This window comes from Falco rusticolus, chromosome 7 (genome assembly GCF_015220075.1).
Source record: "Falco rusticolus isolate bFalRus1 chromosome 7, bFalRus1.pri, whole genome shotgun sequence".
Taxonomy (NCBI): domain Eukaryota; kingdom Metazoa; phylum Chordata; class Aves; order Falconiformes; family Falconidae; genus Falco; species Falco rusticolus.
In genome coordinates, this window is record NC_051193.1 from 45,808,034 (window position 1) to 45,826,825 (window position 18,792).

Genomic DNA, 18,792 nt, shown 5'->3' on the forward strand with positions numbered 1-18,792 from the left:
TACTGTGCAAATATATCAGATTTTATTACTCTCTTATGGAAATAATAACAGACATTCAGGTAGAAACATATTAAATTAATGCAGTCAACAGTTTAAATGCAAAAATAAATATAAAGTCCAGCAGCTCAATGCATCTAAAACAGCTCATTTTTTCTAACAAATAGAAAAGATAATTTTTTTTCGTCTTTTAAACGGAGAGTTTCATACAATCAAATAGAAACGAAGGTACAAGCGCTTTCTTAGAAAACATGCCGAGCCGGCTGCCCGCCCCGGGCGCTCCGCGGGCGGCGGCGGGGCGGCTCCCGCAGCCCAGTCCGTGCCGCCGCCGCCGCCGGGCCGCTCCCGACGGGCCGAGCCGGGCCGGGCCGCCCTCAGAGCGCCGAGTCCGAGTCGCTGGAGTCGAGGCTGTTGCGGAGGCGGCAGCTGCCCAGGCGGTCCCGCTGCAGGCTGAGGTTCTGGGTGCTCCGCCGCAGGCACTCCAGCGACTGCAGGAAGGACTTCTTGGCCTTCTCCTCCTCCATAGGGGACACCCCCTCCTCCTCCACCTCCTGGATCTCGTCGAAAGTCACCGGCTGCGTCTTGAAGCGCGACTGCCGCGGCCGCCGCAGCTTGCCCTTGGGGGCCTTGGCGGGGCGGGCGGGCGGCGGGAACTCCTCGGCCACGCAGACGAAGTGCGGCATCACCGCCTGGTAGCTGGAGCAGATGCCCATCAGTTCGGCCGGCTTCGCGGCCATCCTGCCGCCCGCGGGAGCGCCCGCCGCGGGGGCCGGGGCCGGCGGAGCGGGGCGCGCTGCTTCGGCCGTGCCGGGCGCCGGGGCTCCGGCGGGGACCGACCCTGCGGGCGGTGCCGCGCGGGCAAGTGCGGTACGATGCGGAGCGGTGCTGTCCAGCGGAAAGGTGCGGTACGAGGCGGTAGAGCGCAGGACGGAGCGGAGCGCGGTTCGTTGCGGAGAGGCGCGGTGCGGAGAGGCGCGGACCGGAGAGCGGCGGAACAGAGCGAAGCGTCCCGCCTGCCTCAGCAGAACCGCTGCTGCCGCCGCCGGCGCCCGGGCGCCGTTATATACCCCGGCGCTGCCCCCGCGGGAGCATGCTCAGACGGCAGCGGAGCCCACTTGCAGCCTGCCGGGCGCTTCCCTTCCGCCTGACGTCTCCCCGGCCCCCGCTCGGAGGGGGGGCCAGGCCCCGGGACCGGGGAGCCCCCCGCGCTGCTTCTGCGGAGGCTCCGCTCTCGGCCCTGTCGCCCTGCCCGGCCCCTCTCCCTGTCCGACGGCCGGCCCCGAGCGGGGGACCCTCCACTCCCCCGGCCCCGCTTCCCCGGGCACCGCTGCCGCATCCCCCGCCTACCCCGGCCCCGCTCCCCGCGGCACCCCCCGTCTGCCCCGCCGAGCGCCACGCGGGTTACCGAGGCCTCGCTAGGTCCCGGAGAACCACAGCGGTCATTCAGCCCTCCACACCTCACCTCGCGGCTTTTCCTACCGACACCGCGATTCCCGCGGCTGTTGGAGAACACCGGTGGGCTTGTCACACAGCTTTCAGCTGCGATCGCTACGCCAGAGTAACAGCCACAGTTAACGGGAACACCGAGGCGAGCCAAAGCCCGAACACCCTCCTGCTACAACCATCTGAACTAAAGCGATCACGCGGGATGGGCCCCGACAAGAAACGGTCAGCAGCAGAGGGTTAAGCAGGACTCAGACACTGGGATCTCCTTCCCAATTCTGCCACCTCGAATGTAGCTTAAACACCTGCATCAGTGTGACTCTATTGTTATCCTTTTAGAAGGGATCCTGAAATTTTCCATTCCCCTGTGGGCTCTGTAATACTCTTTCGATACGATGCAGAATTGGATCCTCAGACAAAAACCAGCACAGAAATATTACTGAGCTGAAACAAAAGCTTGCAAATTTAGTGATGGTGGGGACCACGCTTTAAAGCTGGTGCATTGCAAGGAGTCTCAGTGATGGAAAAACACAACAGCGTAAGAAAAAAATACGATAGGAACAGGAAAGGAACTAGAAGGAAGCAGAGTAGAAAAGCACGAGGGAGGAAGAGCCTGAAATGGTTAGTCTGTCCCCTCTTCGGGGCTAATGTTAGATTATTCCCATAAAGACATTCTCCAGTATAGCTTCACCCACTCGAGAATATTTTTGAAGCTTGGTTAGGAACTGGGAAGGAAGCAGAAGCTTAGCAACAGCATTGGGAATCCTGGTCTGTGCTGGCAAGGGGACAAGGCCAGCGTGCTCAGGGCCCGAGGCCTGCCAGCCAGTACGCCCATGTTCAGCACGCACACGCGGCACAGCAGCGCACTGTAGAAGTACCTGGGACACCTCCAGCACCAGCCAGTAAATTAGCCCACAGAGAGATCTGCGCTTACCCCAGGAGTCCCAGGTCCTGTGCTGAAGCTAGCACACCTGCAGCTAGCTTGAGTTTATTATATTTTGCCATAAAACTTACTTTTTGTGCAGAGGTAGACAAGTGCTCTGAAAAAAACCCAGAAGCTTACATACAGCAACACATCCCATGCCACAGTCCGGCACACAGAAAGGGACTTGTTCTTGTGAGTTCACCATCAGAAAGACTCAGCTCTGTCTTTGGGTAAGACTCGGGACTGGTCCCTCCTCCTTCCAAACCACCTTAGCGGTGGTGATAGTTCAGGATCTGCACTGGAAACAAACCATTGTAATCACAGCCCTGTCTCGAACGGGCTAAAACAAAAGAACGTGGCTTTGGGAGAGAGGGGACCAGAGGCACTTGCTAGCGTGCTTCCAGAAAGCTGGCTGCTTTGCCCCTTGCCAGTGTGAAAGAAACATTAAGAGCCTTGGCTTTATGAAACACCTGGCTGCAATCTCCTGGCTTCTTGGCTCCCCAAGGCCTTTAGGGCCAGGTTCAGTTTGAAGCCTTTTTATTGGGAGTTACAATTGGCTTAATAAGGGAACACTTTTCTGCTTGGTCAAATTGAATCATTCCAGCTTGGAGAAGGCTGTGTTTTTACTGTTGATTTTAACGGCTAAATTTAGCCCAAACAGCCCTTACTGCAGTACGATGGCGACTTTCTCTCCAAGAGCCCCATTTACAACAGCTTTTACTCCTGACAACTTGATTCTGCAGCATGGCGAGGGCTGAGCTGTTTCCTCAGCACAGCCTTTCAAGAAGAGAAGCCTGCAGAACAGTCTGGAGGACTCCTGGGGCTGCACTTGTCTGTCCTGCAGAAACAAGCTGTGGGGTGACATAGAAGTCTTGTTCTGGCAGTGAGGAAAAGCATCTCGCATTCATATGAAGCAAGGTAAATTTAATCCGCTCTAGCATGAGAGGATCCAAGGTTCTGCCGAAAAAGGCCGGTTGACTTGATATCTGAAATCCAGTACATGCATCCCCAGTCCAAACTTGTACCTTACAGAAAGTTCAGTACGAGGGCAAACTGGTTTCGTTTCAGGTAGAGCAAACATTTAATTCCCTCACAACTGATTATAAAACTCTCTGGGAAATTTCAACGCTGAGTTGGAGCAACATCACCATGGCAATAACTAGGAGGCCTTAAAATTTTCTTTGAGACAAATCAGAAAAAATATCCTGTGACATAATCCCCCAAGTTAGGTCTGCAATGCGCTAATGTAAAAACTATATTTACTCCAGTGGTCTAAATTATTACTTCAATCTTGGTTGCTCCCAGTATTGAAATGTGACCTCATGATATAGATTACAGAAACTCTCTGCCACATGGATCATCAGAGCAGATTTCTTTCCTGCATAGTACAGGGCTGAAGTCACACTGTACGCCAGGGTGCTGCGCAGGGGCTGGAGGGAACCTTTACGCAGGGCTAGGAACATTTCAAATGCTGCATGGTTTACATAAAATATCCACTCAACAGCCGTGGGGCTTTGGGAAGTTAAAATGCCAGTTTCATAGGAGGAGAAATGACTAATGCTGCTGAAATAGCACCTTGGAAATCAGTTTATGTCATTAGGTCATTTGTCTAACAATGTGATTATAGGAAATACATGCCTAGCCTATTAATTGTTATTCCTCTTGCTGGCTATCAGATTGAATGCCACAGAAGGGAAAGAGAAGGGAGAGAGAGATCCACCTCTTCCTGTAGGAAAAAAAAAAACAACTTTTCAAAGGCCTGGGCTGCCAGAGAAGCCACTTGTAGTTAGGCAATACCAGTGTAGATGCCCTGAACACAGCAGTTCATGCCCGGAAAAGGAGCGGTGCAGTAACCCCACCATCAGAGTTGAGGGGGCCTCCCTCACAAACCAGAGGGATAAGCCACATCAGCAGGATGCCTGAACCTATCCCCAGCAGGTGGGTTTCAAATCTCCTCTGAAAACATACCTGAGAGTAGAAACTGCCTCTTGCTGTCCTGCCAGGCGGCATTTCCAGAGATTCTTTTGTACAGTCAGCCACCACACAGCACCTTGTTGTGGGCATCTCAGCATTCTGCTCTGTGAATTCATTTCCATGAGGAAATGGGAAGGAGTTGCAGTTCCTTCTCCACTACAGTTCACACCCTGAAACAACCATTTTTAAAATAATAATAATATATATATTATATAATATAATATATATATATATGAATAACATTCAGCCTAACAGATACCAGCTTACAAATAGGAAAGGACAAAATAAATAAACAAGTAGTCAATACAAACTACTTTTGAAAGCAGAAGGTAAGTCCTCTGATCCTTTTCTCTGCATGCACACATGCACATTTGATTTAAACTTGAAATTGTACCTTTCTGATAGGGGAACCTAAGTTATTCAACGAGGCCCAGTTGAAACCTACTGAGTCTGCTGCCTGGAAAAAAAGCAAACCGTTGTTTTTTTCTAGCTATCCTAACAAAATAGCAGCACCACTGGCAGCTTAACTCAGCAGCCAACTCTCTCTCTAGCATGCGTGAATGAATTTACACCAGGGAATTGTTTGACTAATTACTTGCAAGGGCTATGCACTCAGGGTTGCCGTATCCCTTTCCTTATGTATTTGGTTGGATATGCTTTACCTTCCTTTCCAGTATTTCTAGCTGGGACCCCAGCAGCCTTTTAACATTTTTTCCTTTTGAAAAAAAATAGATCAAAGCAAAGCCAGCCCCAGCAGCTGACTGTCCGCAGGTAATCCTACAGTAAGGATCACACACTCGCACGCTCACAGTCAGGCAGCCAACAGAGCAACGTGCAGCCAGCATTTTGAATGTCCCTTGAAATATCTTCCTGAAGTTAGATCCCTCATGTTCCCCGGGCCATGCCTGGGGGCAGCCGCAGGGAGCCCTGCAGCTGGCAGCGTGGGTGAGTAACAAGCACTTGTCCCCTCTGCAGCAGGCAGGTATCGGGAGGGATTTAGGTGCAGGACTGGAAATCTTTGCAGGCAAGAGAAGATCAAGCCCTGACTCCAGCCTCCTGTGGGCCAGGGCTTTCCTTCACACCCCAAACACCAGAATTTCTGTCCCCTGCAGCAGGAGATGAGGGAGAAGCCTTAGGCAACAAGGCCTGAGGAAACTCCCCTACGGTACTTAATGTACCTTGGAGGGCAGATACATTTGGCAAGGCAGCAGGAGGCTCAAGTCCCTGCTGCAGTGTTTGCATGCAGCTTGTGAAAAATCATCTCTACAGGCCCCTTCTACGAGGAAGCTCTTGCTGACGTACTACGGAGTTGCTAGGATGGGCAAGTTCTCTGAGGGATGCTTCAAACTGGATGAGTTCAATGCATGAATTATGGGTACGCAGAAGGACTTATTTCCCCAGGCAATCTGCCACAGAAATGGTGTCACCTTACCACTTACTGAGGTTTTAAGATACTTCTCTAGACAAAATAACTTCTTATGAGAAAAGTTTGTCTCATTTTTATATGTCTCCTTTTTTTACATAACTTTGCCATTTTAGCTGAAAAATTTCTTTCCAAGTCAGCCTCTAGTACCGCATATGGGAAATTCAGCTGACTTGTTGATTCCCAACTTTTTATTTTTACAGACAGTGTCACCACATGATCCTCCTTTCCTCAGCCCACCCCTGAAACCTGGCTCCCCCTCTTCCCACTACAGTTGTAGCAAGACCTGTGTGAACCCAGGCCCACCAGCCCAGCAATGCCTACTGGCGCCGGGACGCTGTGGTGTTCGCCATCCCCAGTGGTGCCTCTCACTAGCTGGGAACTGACCTGGAAGAGAAGGTATTCCGCTGCGCAGTGTTAGCCGTACAAAGTCTGAGTGCTGGTACCTCCACTAAGTATAACTATATAATCTATACATATATTTATAGAATATAAATCAATTTGATGTTGAATCATTTCAGGGGTGTGGTCACAGACCTAGGACACCAGAGGTAGAAACCTGCCATGGATTTTCACTGCAATGTAAGTCACCGAAACCCGTTTTGGCTTCTCAGTGAGGTGCGTGAGAAGAATGCTGATGTAACTTGGACAAGGGCAGTCAGGTCAGGCTTGGACCACTTTAAAATGAAGACCGTAAAGATCAAAGTCGGGTTTGGTAGGAAGGATGAGTTGAAATGGGAGCCCTCAGAAGCAGAGGAGGCAGCTGGAGGCAGGAGCATGGTGAAGGGTGAGACAGGAGGGAGCAGGAGGAACAGCGGGGCCATGCAGGCTAGTCAAGAGCAGAAGCAAGGCAGGAGTAACAAGAGCAAGGGGCAGAGTCTGGGATCGACGGCTAGGATGGAAAGCCCAGCACGCTGCCTGCAGGGTACATGGCACCAGCCCTCTTCAAGCCTCACTTCTCCCTGCCAGCCTGTGACGAGAGCTGGGAGCAGGACCATTTCCTTCAGGCGCAGCAGCAGCTAGTGCTGCGAGGCAAGGAGGTATCCACAGCATGACTGTAGGTCATGACAAACACTTGTTAATACTTGTGAGGACCTCATGATACAACACTGTTAACAAAAAGTCTGTGCATTCAAAGCTCCAACCCCCTCAAGTATCTCACTCAGTCTTGCCTTACTTTTTGTGAGTGGCACTAAATCCCATAAAGCTTCTGCCCACTGCCATTAGGACAAAATACTGACTAAAATGTTTGAACATATTAATGCTCCTCACAGAAATATATTACTTTATTCTCTATATTGAATTGTTTTAATTGTAAAGTGACAGCTGAAGTGAGAAAGCGTTTCAGCAGCATGTCACAGGATAACAGCATTTGGCTGTCATCTCACCACTAACAATAAATGTAGTAATAAAACTCTGTTTTTAAAGAGAGCTGCAAAATGTTCCCTGATGAAAGCTGCTACATTAAATTGCCCTTGTTTGGCCTGACAGGCATCAGAAAGGATGGCAGCTTTCCCTAGCGCTGTTACTGACGTACCAGGACACAGCAATAGGAGGATACAAGATGATAGTGCAGTTTAAACAACTGGAGACCAGTGATTGCAGAAAACTCAGCTGTTCAAAGAATGAAACTGTGCTTTTAACAAATTAAAGAGACTGCTTTGAATATTCCTGCTGGTACAAGTTGCTGCCACTTGGCAGCAAAATTAACCTCTAACCTCTCATGTCTTTAACTGTCAAGGTATTACTATGTCTAGTTGTTACTGTGATCCTATCAATTAAGCAGAGCAAAAATTAGGATTTCTAGTTCTATAATACCTTTTGCAAGTAACAAACCACATCCTGTCTCAGGTTCAAAAGCTTGAAATAATGTTTTGCCTTACAAAATAAAATGAAAAAAAAAAGTTTTGGGGAGAGAAATCTCCTTAGTGTGTGCAGGGGAGAACTTTGCTGATGAAACCAGGGAGTTTCTGTCCCTCCATGTGGTGCATGCCGAGCTAGTGGCCAGGACGCTGCTGATGGCCACAGGTGCTGTGCTGCCTCCCAGGCAACGTGTCAGCTGCAGCAACAGAAATGCTATCAGCAAAGGAGCACTGAGAGGAGGATTCCCTCGCTCCTTATCAGGCAGGCCCAGCGTAACTCATAGCTGAGCACGGGACACTCATCTTGGTTTCTTTTCTGTACCCAAGTGCTGACTTTTGCAAGAGCTGGAGAAATTGAATTATTTCTGAGACTTTTCCTGTTCTCTCTCGGATCTGGACAAAACTGATCATGAACCTCAAAATTAGAAAGGGAGGGCTGAGCAGCAGACAGCACAGCCACAAAGGCTCTGGCTGCTTTGGAGGTCGGGCAAAAGGGAAGCCTTTCCTTATGTGAGTTGAGATCAAAAATCTTAAGTCAGTGCCACAAATACGATCTTAGCACTTCTGAAGGATTTTATCTTCCACTTTCCTCTGCAGCTAAAACGACTGCAGAGCATCCAAATATTTCAGTAAAGTAAATCTTTTTTCCTCCCTCTTTAAGCCTATTTGCAAGTAATCAAGAAAGAAATCAACTGTACTCCAGAGACTCAAACAGAAGTTTCTTGATGATGACCTTCAAGTAACCAAATCCTGCAGATTTTTTTTTACTCAATCTCTACATCTTTTTGGGGACTTCAGACAAAAACTACTACAACCACATCAGTAAACAGGTGAGTGACATTTGTTCCAGCAACAGAAGCTCTGCCTTGGGGAGGGGATCCTGTGTGGCACCAGTGCTGACAAGCAGAAAGAAAAAAAAGCCTCATCCTGTCCCTGTCAGATGAAAGCCCATAGCACCCAAAGCTGAGAAATGATCTTTGTAACACTAGGAAGAAGCTTTCCTAAGATAAAATAGAGCTCCTTTGGCCTCTGCAAGGGAAGCAAAGCCAGGAGTTAACTGATGTGACCAAGGGAAAGACTGATCAGTGCAAAATACAGGGATGTCACAGAGAAACAGCAGATACTTAGGCCACTTTATTCTACCTGTGGCTCCTGCAAGCAACAAGATGCTGTGTCCCACATCCAGCCTGCAGTACCACGCTCAATCACTCTCCTTGCCCTGAGCCCTGGGAGGATTCCTTCATGTTGGCTTGTCAGCTGGTCCCAGGAATCTCTTCTCTGGCACGAGCTGTGATGGCTTCGTTGCTGCTGGGGAAGCGCAGGTATTGCCAAATTTTACCTTACACGCAATTTGTCAGACACCTTCCTACTAATGTGTGCGCTGCTCCCCCTCCTCTGTGCAGGGATGGGTACCGGTGCCACATCCTGGCTGCACAACCCAGGGTGCCTGCAGCCACCCACCAGTTCCCAACAGAAAACACCACCGGGCAATTTTAAATCCCTCTTTCATCTCTTCCACTTGCTTCTCCCAAAGAATTGAGGATCCTGAATCTCGTTACCCCTCTTCCTTTCCAAGCCCCCCCCCCCCCCCCAAGCTATTTCAAGCTAAAGGCATGACATGCTGGGGCGGCAAGCTGTCTCCCTCCTCCTTGGCACAGTGCAAAACCACAGCACAGATCTGCCTCCAGAAAGCAGAGGAGGGGGGATACTGGGAACCACATAAATTCTGCAGCCTAACAAATTGGGCACCAACCTGGGATTGCGGGTTGTGTGTCTATGCCAGTACTCCCTCTGGGAAGTCACATCTCTGTTCGCCCCTGCTCCATCTTCTGCTCTCTGCATTAGAAACTCTTCTGGGTAAGAAATTCTCCTTGCAGCCCTCCCTAATGATGACAAGGAGCCAATGACCTGTGACAAGTCACAGCCACAACTCCCTTGTCCCACCCAATACTAGCACTCTTTCTAGCCTGTGGATCCTTTCAAGGGGCCTGGTTTTTGCTCTCTTCTGCTTTAAGAGATGCACTGGGTCTGGCTGAGCCCCACAGCAGCCGTCATAGTGCTGTGCTTGTATTGGTAGCCAGAAAGATGGAGGTAACACAGCAGTGTTTTGGCTACTGCTGAGCAGCGCTTGCACAGCACCAAGGCTGGCTCTCCAACCTTCCCTGCCCGCTCCCCCCAGGAGGCTGGAGGTGGGTGAGATTTTGGGAGGTGACATAGCCAGGACAGCTGATCCAAAGTGACCAAAGAGATATTCCACACCATATGACGCCTGCTCAGATAGAAATGCTGAGAGAGGAGGAAAGGGGGGGCATTTGTTATTTATGACATTTTGTCTTTGGGAGCAACTGCTACACACACTGAAGCCCTGCTTCCCGTGAAGTGGCCAAACATCGCCTGCTGATGGGAAGTAGAGAATAACATCTTTTGTTTTCCTTTGCTTCCATGTGTACAACTTCTGCTATTGCTTCACTAAACTGCCTTTATTTTGACCCACAGGGGTTTTTTTTCATCTTATTTTCTCCTCTCCCAGATCTACTGAGGAGGGGAGTGATAGAGCAGCTTGGTGGGCACCTGGCACCCAGCCAAGGTCAACACATCACAAGGGCTCATGCTTGGCCAGCTTACTGCCTGAGGTCAGCCAGTGCAGGGTTGCATGGCAGCCTGCCCTAGGTACAAACGCATTGCAGGAAACACACGCTCAGGGGCAGAGGACTGGCACGGGTAACTCAAGAGATCAGCTGTAATGTCAACCCACTCTTCAGCATGGATCTATGTGCTGTCTCCACCATGGGACTAGAGAGAAAGAATAAATTGCCCCCTCCTGTGAACAGCAAAGCAACTGCACGTGCAGCTATAGGCATAAACAACTTTCAGTTAAGAATCATTCTGGATCCAGTGAGCACTGTCTGTCTGGATGATCCCCTGTGATATGAAGACTCTGCTCCAAGTCTCATTCAGCCAGCAAAACCTCCTGAGTGAACAGAACAAAGTTTTTGTTTCTGTTGGGAAACCTAAATGGGGGTCATGCAACAGACCTCCTTACTCCTTATTCTAATTAAAATGCTTTAATATGGTCCTCCCTTTCTTCACTTAAAACAAGGCCCCCTAGCTCTCCCAAGATGTGCCTTCCCAGCACAAACTGCCAAAGACCTGCCAGCTAACCTGTTCTTCAAGGAAGCTTGTAATAACTTTGCAAAGTCATACTAAATGTTACACAACCGAAGAACCAGGTAAATTAAATAGGGCAACAGGGGAGAAAGCACACATCTGTCAACTTGCTGAAATAACTGGCCCTCTGCCTCTGGGCCAGAACTCTTAAAGCAACCGCTGCTGAGCCTGTATAAACCCCTTACACATCACTCTCAGGCATGCTAAGAAGAGGACTCAATACCCACAAGATCTCAGCAGAAGTTAGGTGCAGGAAAGACAGGCCAGTGAGCTCCAACTTAAACAAATGGCCCAGGTTGCTATGGAAACCTCAAGGATGGAAGAGAAGCACTTTGAAAACAAAATGTAGCCGGGCAGATTAAATACCCACTCTGAAAAGGTTTATGACCAGAAAAGGCAAAGTGGGTGTTAAATGCTTTTTAGCTAAGTCAATAGTAGCAGCACTTGAGAAGGAGGCATTGTGGGATTCACAGCACCCATCATACCTCTTCTACCCCAAACCCCAGTAAAACAGTCTTCTGTACTTTGTCAACACTATGGTATGAAAATTCTGGATTCTTAACCCCTTCCTGGCACCCCATCTCCTTCTACATTACTACTGTAGCTACAAATTACTATATGTAGCTATATTAACCCCATCAGCCATGGTAAGTGGAAAATACATAGCTAGAATTAATCTGACACAGGAGGAATAAAATTAACTGCAGCTTTAAAGTTAATCAAAACTGAAAATCCTAAAGAGGTGGGGGTTTTTTCCCTAAAAAAAAAAACACAGCAGAGAAATGACAGAATTTTGCTGTTGATTTTAAAAGGCATGTGGCTCAGATCAACCTGGCGCGGCCCAACAGTATAGTATTCAATCGGATATACTCTAACCTTATCAAGAGTTTGTGCTTGAATTCAAGTATTCTCTGATTAAATGATTATTGCAAGTAGCATGGAGACAGAGCAGTTCCTCACACCGGTATGGTTAATTAATAATGTTAACAATTATATAGGTATTAAATAAATGAATGGTTACGTATTTTTGATGGAACCAGTCAGAACCGCTCCACCCTGCATGTTCCCTCAGAGTCGCAGGCCACCCTCCATCCTTACTGAAGACAGCTTCCTGCCTGCTCCTTGTCATCAGGCCTTCCCTGCTCCTTATCATCAAGCCTGAGGGCCATTATGTTTTGGAAAAGGTATGGCTATTTTGGAAAAGCTTAAAAGGGAATCTTAACAGGGATAACTAGTTTGAAGGCTACAAACAGTTTTAAGAAATGCAATTTTTCAGCTCTTCGTGGAAGAGACACATACTCTGCTGAAAAATAACACTTCAGAATGAAGCTGGAAAAAAGTAGCCCCACAGTTTATATATTCTATGTAAAAAAATATCAATAAACCTGTAGCAGGGAACATATGAGAGGTAACTAAAGATAAATATGAACAAAAGACAATGGACATGACAGGGGAAAGGAAAAGGCAGCAAGAGGGAGTTTGGAAGACACAGGAAGAATACAGGGAATATGGAAAATAAAATTCACAGGCGCTCTGTAGGCAAAGCACCTCTTAGCATCTGCTCCACTACCTCATGTGGCCAGACTACTCCATGAGTAGATTAGTGAGTCTAGTGATAACAGCAAAACCAAAAAAACCCTAGGCAACCCCCCACCCCCAAATCCTCCATGTACATATAAGCCTTTGTTTTCACATAAATGATGTATTTTACTTTACATTAATGTAATGTATTCTGAGTTTAAACCTATTTTCAAAACACTGTTGGCTGGGAAAATTGGACTGTCAAAACCATCCTGGGAAGAAAGCCTTATAAACTGAAAAATAAATCTTTCAGGTAGCATTTCAAGAAATACTGTTTTTAAATCCATATAACTAGGGGAGAGGTTCCTCCAGATATCTTTAAGTTAAAGAATGGAACCTAGCTACATATTTACCATTCTAAATATGCTACCCTCTGCGCTTGACTACAACAGCAGAAACAGCTGAATAGCAGCACTAGAAGTTGCCCTGGTTTCCAGTGAAAAATCTTTAGGTGCCACGAGAACACCACCAGACTCAAATCTCACTTTTGCACACATCTGTTCTGAGAACTGTAAGAGTGATTGCAGCAGCCAGGAACAAATTTCTACCTACAGGAAAAAATGTTTCTGCAGAAAGATCTCCTGAGATGTGGGCTGGAATCTCCTCTGCTCTAAGCCATTTCCTGCTGTCCCAGCAGACAGGAGGTTGCGATCTGCTGCCACCTGGCTAGGTGACTTTTTTGGGAGGAGGTGGGGGGAGGAAGGACCGACCTACGAGTTCCCAGTGGACAAAGAAACCTGACCTCTAGGCCAACTGTTCCACTTGCAGCCAGGGCACTCAGGACAGGGGGAGGAACAATGCCAAGTGCCTTCTCCCCACTGTTAACCAGATTTGGATATAAGCAGCGCTCCCAGTTGACACACGAGCCAGTGCAGAACATAGTAGACACCTGCAACAAAAATGTATCACCCAAGATTGCTCCATGGGGTACAGCATTTCTCTTATAAATCATTTTATTTATAAGGGAAGAAACCTTGGTCTTCTCCTAGATCAAAGGAAGTAAAGAAACTAAAACAAAATTTGCTAACATTATAAATTGAATCCAAGAAAGTAAGTGAAAAACTGTTCTCCCACAACAGTATCAGCCTCCAGGGCCCTACCATCAGTCATGTGCCCAGCTTCATTGAATTCAAATGGGTTTGTAATTTCTATAGGCTGAGGTTTGGGGGTTTGAAGTTTCCGTCTAGTCCCCATGTCCTACTCTCTCTTGCAGCACGACTACTCTTAACACAGTGTAAATAAATGTAGCTTGAACAAACTGATAAAGGCTAAAGTGTTGCCTTGTCAGAATACCTGGAGAAATTAGCACTGCCCCTTGCTTAAGGAAAACCACTCTCTGTCAGGACTGCCAAACCTGGGCACACATACAGGGATGCGCACAAAGCTCCAGTTACCCAATGAACATAAACATGAAAGTAAGCATCTGCCTCCTTCAACAGTAATTCTCAGGAGATACATCACAGAGCTCAGATCTTAAATTCAAATGCAAGGAATTACCACTAAATATACTCCAAAAACATATTTCTATACAAACTGGGATGAAAGTGAAGACATTATTAGATAGCGAAGTAAGTTTTCTAATAACATTCATTCATTTTAGAATAATAAGCTATTTCAAAAGCTATATGGTGCTTTAGATAGAGAGGTTGCTTCACGAGTTTTTTGATATACAACAAAAACAATTCTGCTCAATTTCAGAGCACAGGGATTGAAATGGCTCAACAGCCTGTCCTTTAGGTCATCAATAACATTAAAACATAGGCATAAGTGAGTATTAACAACTTGACTGTTCTCATGAAATGAGAATTTTAAACTACAGCAGATGCTGGGAAAGAAAACAAAGATATTTTCTAACCACCAACTAATTCTTGGACTGAAGAGGGATTCTTGCTTGTTTAACAATGTTAACGTGTTACAAGGCATGAGATATTTACCCATGCTTAGATCCTACTTCAGGCAGAAAATGAAGACATACCAAACTTGTATTTTCATCCAGTACAGTGGATGCCATTTAGCTGCAGTGAGAACTTAAACATGTAGGCAGCATACCTGACAACACCCAGACAGCAGTCCCTACCAAGAGCTGAGACATATCTAGGATGGGCAAACTTGAAGAAATCCAGCAAGTCAACCTAGAATCAGGTCTGAGCTGCTGGACTGTTTCTCTGTAACAGCAGAGGCTTAAGAGATAACCCCTCAAGTAATATTCTTGAATGCAATATGCACTGACCTAGGAGCAGTAACACCAGAGTGAGTGCTACACCTGGTGCTACTAGACTCTACTTAGTGTACATTTGCAACTGACTTACATTGTGATTATAATAAATCGGCTCCAAATCTTTGGACCGGTTCTTCTAGGTATCAAATCTGACAGCACAAGCCTCATTTTTAGAGACATTGGCATTTCCTGTCCCACCTGAAATCACTGGAAGCTGCAAAGTAGTTGTGCTAAAAAGAAAAACAAAAAAGAAATGTAAGAATTTCATTAGCGAATTCTGAAAGTAACGTTTTTCATCTCTTTTGTGTCTATTTTCCTGCCTATGACACAGAGGTAACAGTTTTAAGCAGCAGGGATGGAGGACTGTTCATACTCAAGCAACGGGCAGCTTCAGTCTGGCTGAGGAGGCTGGTGGCTAAGGTCTCTCTGTCGTTTGTCTTTGTCTCGTCTACATGGATAAACAGGATGAAGTCTGAGCACTCGGTGCATAGCAGAAGGGAGCTTTGACCCTCTGTTCTACTAGACACTATTATAATTCAAGTAGTTATATAAATTATGAAACTGATTGCTTCATTGCAAAAGACTTTGCAACCTTCAAAGAAAAACAATGCTCTATCCCTTTGTGAAATGAGATCACTGTGAAGTGCAGCTTTCTCATTTCTGTACGCACAGCACACGTACAGCTGGCTTCACATGGAAGAATCCTGTCCTGTCATTACTTAGAACATAGATCACTACTTGGGGGAAAGGGGAGACAAGAGAAGGTGCAAAAATAACTGCTCACTGAATCTTTCCGCTCCAGTCAGTACCTCTCAGATCTTTCATGTGCTTTGTGTTCTTTTAAGAATAATCATTGCTTTTTCACAAACTTAAGCCTGTGATTTAGTATCATCTAATAGCACATCACTTATGAAAACAAAACAGCACTGTCCACATAACACAGGCAGCTTCTGATTGTCAAAGATCTTCATAATATCGATTCTTTTCCACATCAGGTATTTCACAGAAATCTATTCCTGTAAGGCTTCCTTTAAATCTGTAGCAATCTGAGGCTCTGGATCTGCTGTGGGTCTATATCCAAAAATGCCCAAAGTGCCTCTTCACTTCCAAACTCCATCAGCTTCTGAATAAATGATCCTAAAGGTCAAGTTTATCCGTGCATCTCTAGAATGATATTCCTTCGGCACTCGATGCTGTAAGTGGCATTAGAAAGAAAAAACAAAACACCAAAAAAACAAAACCAAATACGTGAGCTTGTGTATTTAAAATACAGTTAATCAAACAATGTAAAAACCCCTTCATTCCTGTGATGGCTTTTTATTAAGATTTCTAAACATTTATATTAAAAGGCAAAACCATCACGTTCTGACTGTTCAGGGCCACTGAAAACAAAAGGTCTTTGTAAATTACTGTAGACTTGTTAAATTAAGTTGCAACTTTTTTATATTCCAAGTTTCTAAATTGATTTTGCTCTTTCAGCTGCAGGCTGCAACCTTCATGGCTGAACTAAATGAGGAACATCTGAGCTGATACTGATTACATCACTTAGCACTTGAAAGAAAACCCATCGTTTCTGTGGGTGCTTTGAAATTCTGAGGCAGAAAGCAGTATTAATGCTCTGGGAAACAATTGTGTCACTGGAAGCAGAATGTCCCATACCTTTATGGGAGTGCCTCTTGCATAGTTAGAAAACTGCATTGCAGCAAAGCATGCAAACAGTGCCAAGGAGTTCCTTACCTGCCAGTCCTCCTGGGTAGCTCCTTCCATCACCAGCAGAGTCCCATGATCAAGTGGCATTCTTAGTCTTTCTACGTAAGTATAGTCTCCATTCTCTTCCTAAAAAGAAACATTATAGACACTGAAGAAGCAGGCATGTGCATATGGTAGAAAACCAGTCCTCTATAGCAGAGCTTAAAAAGCTGTGAGGGGAGAGAAGGAGAGGAAGCCCTTACAAGATCTACCTAAATCTCTCTGTTACCGTATTTCACAAAGAGCTCAGGAGCCAAGCATTTTAAGGATGAAAGAAGCCACTGCGTCTCACTGCTGGTACAAGACAGGCAAAATTCAGCCAGTTCCTACAACTAATGCAAAATACTGGAGCAAGGCTGCAAACCTTTTGGAAACATCCACTCTTGAAATAAACCGTTCTGTGTGGAGACGTTCTGCAACAGCCACCCTGATTCCAGCAGTTAACTACTCCACCAAAAATACACATCTTCTTTTTATTATGAATTTGTCTTGTTTTGGACATTACATGTCAGTATAGTACTATTTGCTGGATGAAGAACTCTTCCTATCCAAAAAAACCCTCATTTTCCTATAGACCTTGTAAAACAAACTGTCTTAAACTTTATCATCACTAAACAAAACAGACTGCTACACTAGAAGACAGATAATTTGCAAACTTTTGTTAAACCTTCAGAATATGCACAACTTTTTTAAAGCACAAATACAACAAATGGACACAGTAGCATCACAGTATTAGTCTCACACATGCCACATCAGTGGGCGTAGCAACTCTATTGCTTTGCACTATCCCTTCCAGTTTTAAAGTAGACTAATACAGTACTAAGCCAAATTGCTTGGAGAAGTCTATTATGCCAACACAGCTTTCTTTGTCAGTCATGACAGTAACCTCCTCATGAAATCATATTATATGTGACACGAACTATTTTCCAGAATGCCACATGGGCAGGTATTATAATGCTCTATGTACTCCTTTAATACTTCCTGATTTCAGCCTTCAACAGCTACAGAAAAAATCGCTGCAAGCCTTAACAACTTCCATTTAACATCCTGCCTACTTAATGTTGGCACTTTGATTATTTCATTAATATTGAAATGTGAATAGAAAAGCCAGGATATCCCTAAATACAGAACAGCAGTATGTATCTTGCCTTTTATAGATCTCTACTGCCAGCTTTGCAAGCTGTCTAGAAAGAGTGGAAAGCAACTCTCTGAAATAAGGAATTCAGGAAAATTTCAGATAGGAAATCACCTGCAAAATACAGCAATTATTTTAGAGAGAAGGGGAGTTAAGAGAAATGTTTTAATATGTGTTGAAAGGGAGGGGACTCAAGAGATCCTTTATTTTTACGTTATAGAAAGTCATAGATAGCTTGAAAGTGTAAAGTGGATAATAAATGTCCTCCTCTGGAAAAAAAAAGAGTATGACAGGTTCTCAGTCCCCACAAAGTACAAGTGCAGGATTAACCTTGTTCTGAGTATACTGCGTACAACAAACAGCCTGAATGCGTGTTTGTTATTGCACCACTGCCTCCAGAAGCAGAGATTATTGGTGGTTTTTTTCCAAAGAGATCACCAAATCATTTATTTGTTCTTGAAAGAAATGCTGGAAATACACAATTACTACAAAGAGATGAGAAAAAAATAATTAGGTCAGCTCTGAGGTTCTAAAGCACGACAGTGTTCCTGTAAGGGGCCATATGCCATTGACAGTTGCTGAACAAATGCTTCAGGTTTTTTATTTTTTAATTACTTAGGCACTACTTTTTCTTCCAGTTTCTTATAATGGTTCATGGACTCCTAAAATCACACTTGCTGAGTGTTTAGGAGCAGGCAATGCTCAGTTACTTCATACCCAGCTTAAGGCAGCAATTACTCCAGACTCAACAAAACCTGTTACTACCAGAGTGGCATTTGTCACATCTGTCATCTAAAATGACGTTGTACTGGGGTTGGGATGATGAGAAAAAAAAAAGAAAAAAAGAGGTATGAGAGTTCACCACTTATGCCACTTGTAACAGAAGCAGATCACAAAGAAGCTGGAAATAATGCAGGACAGCCGAGACTGGGAAAAAGGAATTATCACAGTAAAATTTAATCCAGCTTGAGGTGCAGGTATAGTTACCTTACACTGACTAAAGCTCCACATTTCTGAAACAGAAACAAAGATCCCCAGGCTTCAACTGAGTTAATTCAGGAAAACTAACAAGGCTCTGCACAGACTCAACAGACGAAAACATTAATGGGCCATAAAAAGGCAGACATAGCCTTTGGAGAGCCATTAAAGACCCAACAGCTCTCACTCAACACATTTTAATGCTTTTACAAAAACTCACATTTTCAAAAACCCCAACTTAACTTCCTTGAAACTTAATTGTGCAGTGGCCCAACTTGATGCAGGTTTGTCTTTTTTAAAGTTCATAGCTTGCTGAAAAGCTCAACATAATGAGGTAAA

At 45.6% G+C, this 18,792-nt stretch overlaps 2 protein-coding genes across 5 annotated transcripts in view; both read right to left on the minus strand.

Moving 5' to 3' along the window:
* On the minus strand, positions 1 to 14,755 carry C7H11orf96 (chromosome 7 C11orf96 homolog). Its single transcript, XM_037394465.1, has 3 exons — positions 14,683 to 14,755; positions 8,768 to 8,932; positions 1 to 4,509 (listed from the first exon to the last, which is right to left on the minus strand). The coding sequence occupies exon 3, from the start codon at positions 732 to 734 to the stop codon at positions 372 to 374; it is 363 nt and encodes a 120-aa protein (XP_037250362.1). The 5' UTR covers positions 735 to 4,509; positions 8,768 to 8,932; positions 14,683 to 14,755; the 3' UTR covers positions 1 to 371.
* Positions 10,347 to 18,792, minus strand: part of ALKBH3 (alkB homolog 3, alpha-ketoglutarate dependent dioxygenase) — a 24,738-nt gene continuing 16,292 nt past the window's right edge. For 2 of the 4 annotated variants that reach the window (XM_037394464.1, XM_037394462.1), the window contains 2 exons: positions 16,329 to 16,427; positions 10,347 to 15,784 (listed from right to left, as the gene is read on the minus strand). In XM_037394464.1, the coding sequence (XP_037250361.1) occupies positions 15,692 to 15,784; positions 16,329 to 16,427 (192 nt within the window). In that variant the 3' untranslated portion in view covers positions 10,347 to 15,691. The remainder of the gene's footprint in view (positions 15,785 to 16,328; positions 16,428 to 18,792) is intronic. The other 2 variants (XR_005105296.1, XM_037394463.1) reach the window with 2 other exon arrangements.

What these genes read in the sequence shown, in the direction of transcription:
- C7H11orf96 (XM_037394465.1), bottom strand. Translation starts at nt 734, where the DNA reads ATGGCCGCGAAGCCGGCCGAACTGATGGGCATCTGCTCCAGCTACCAG.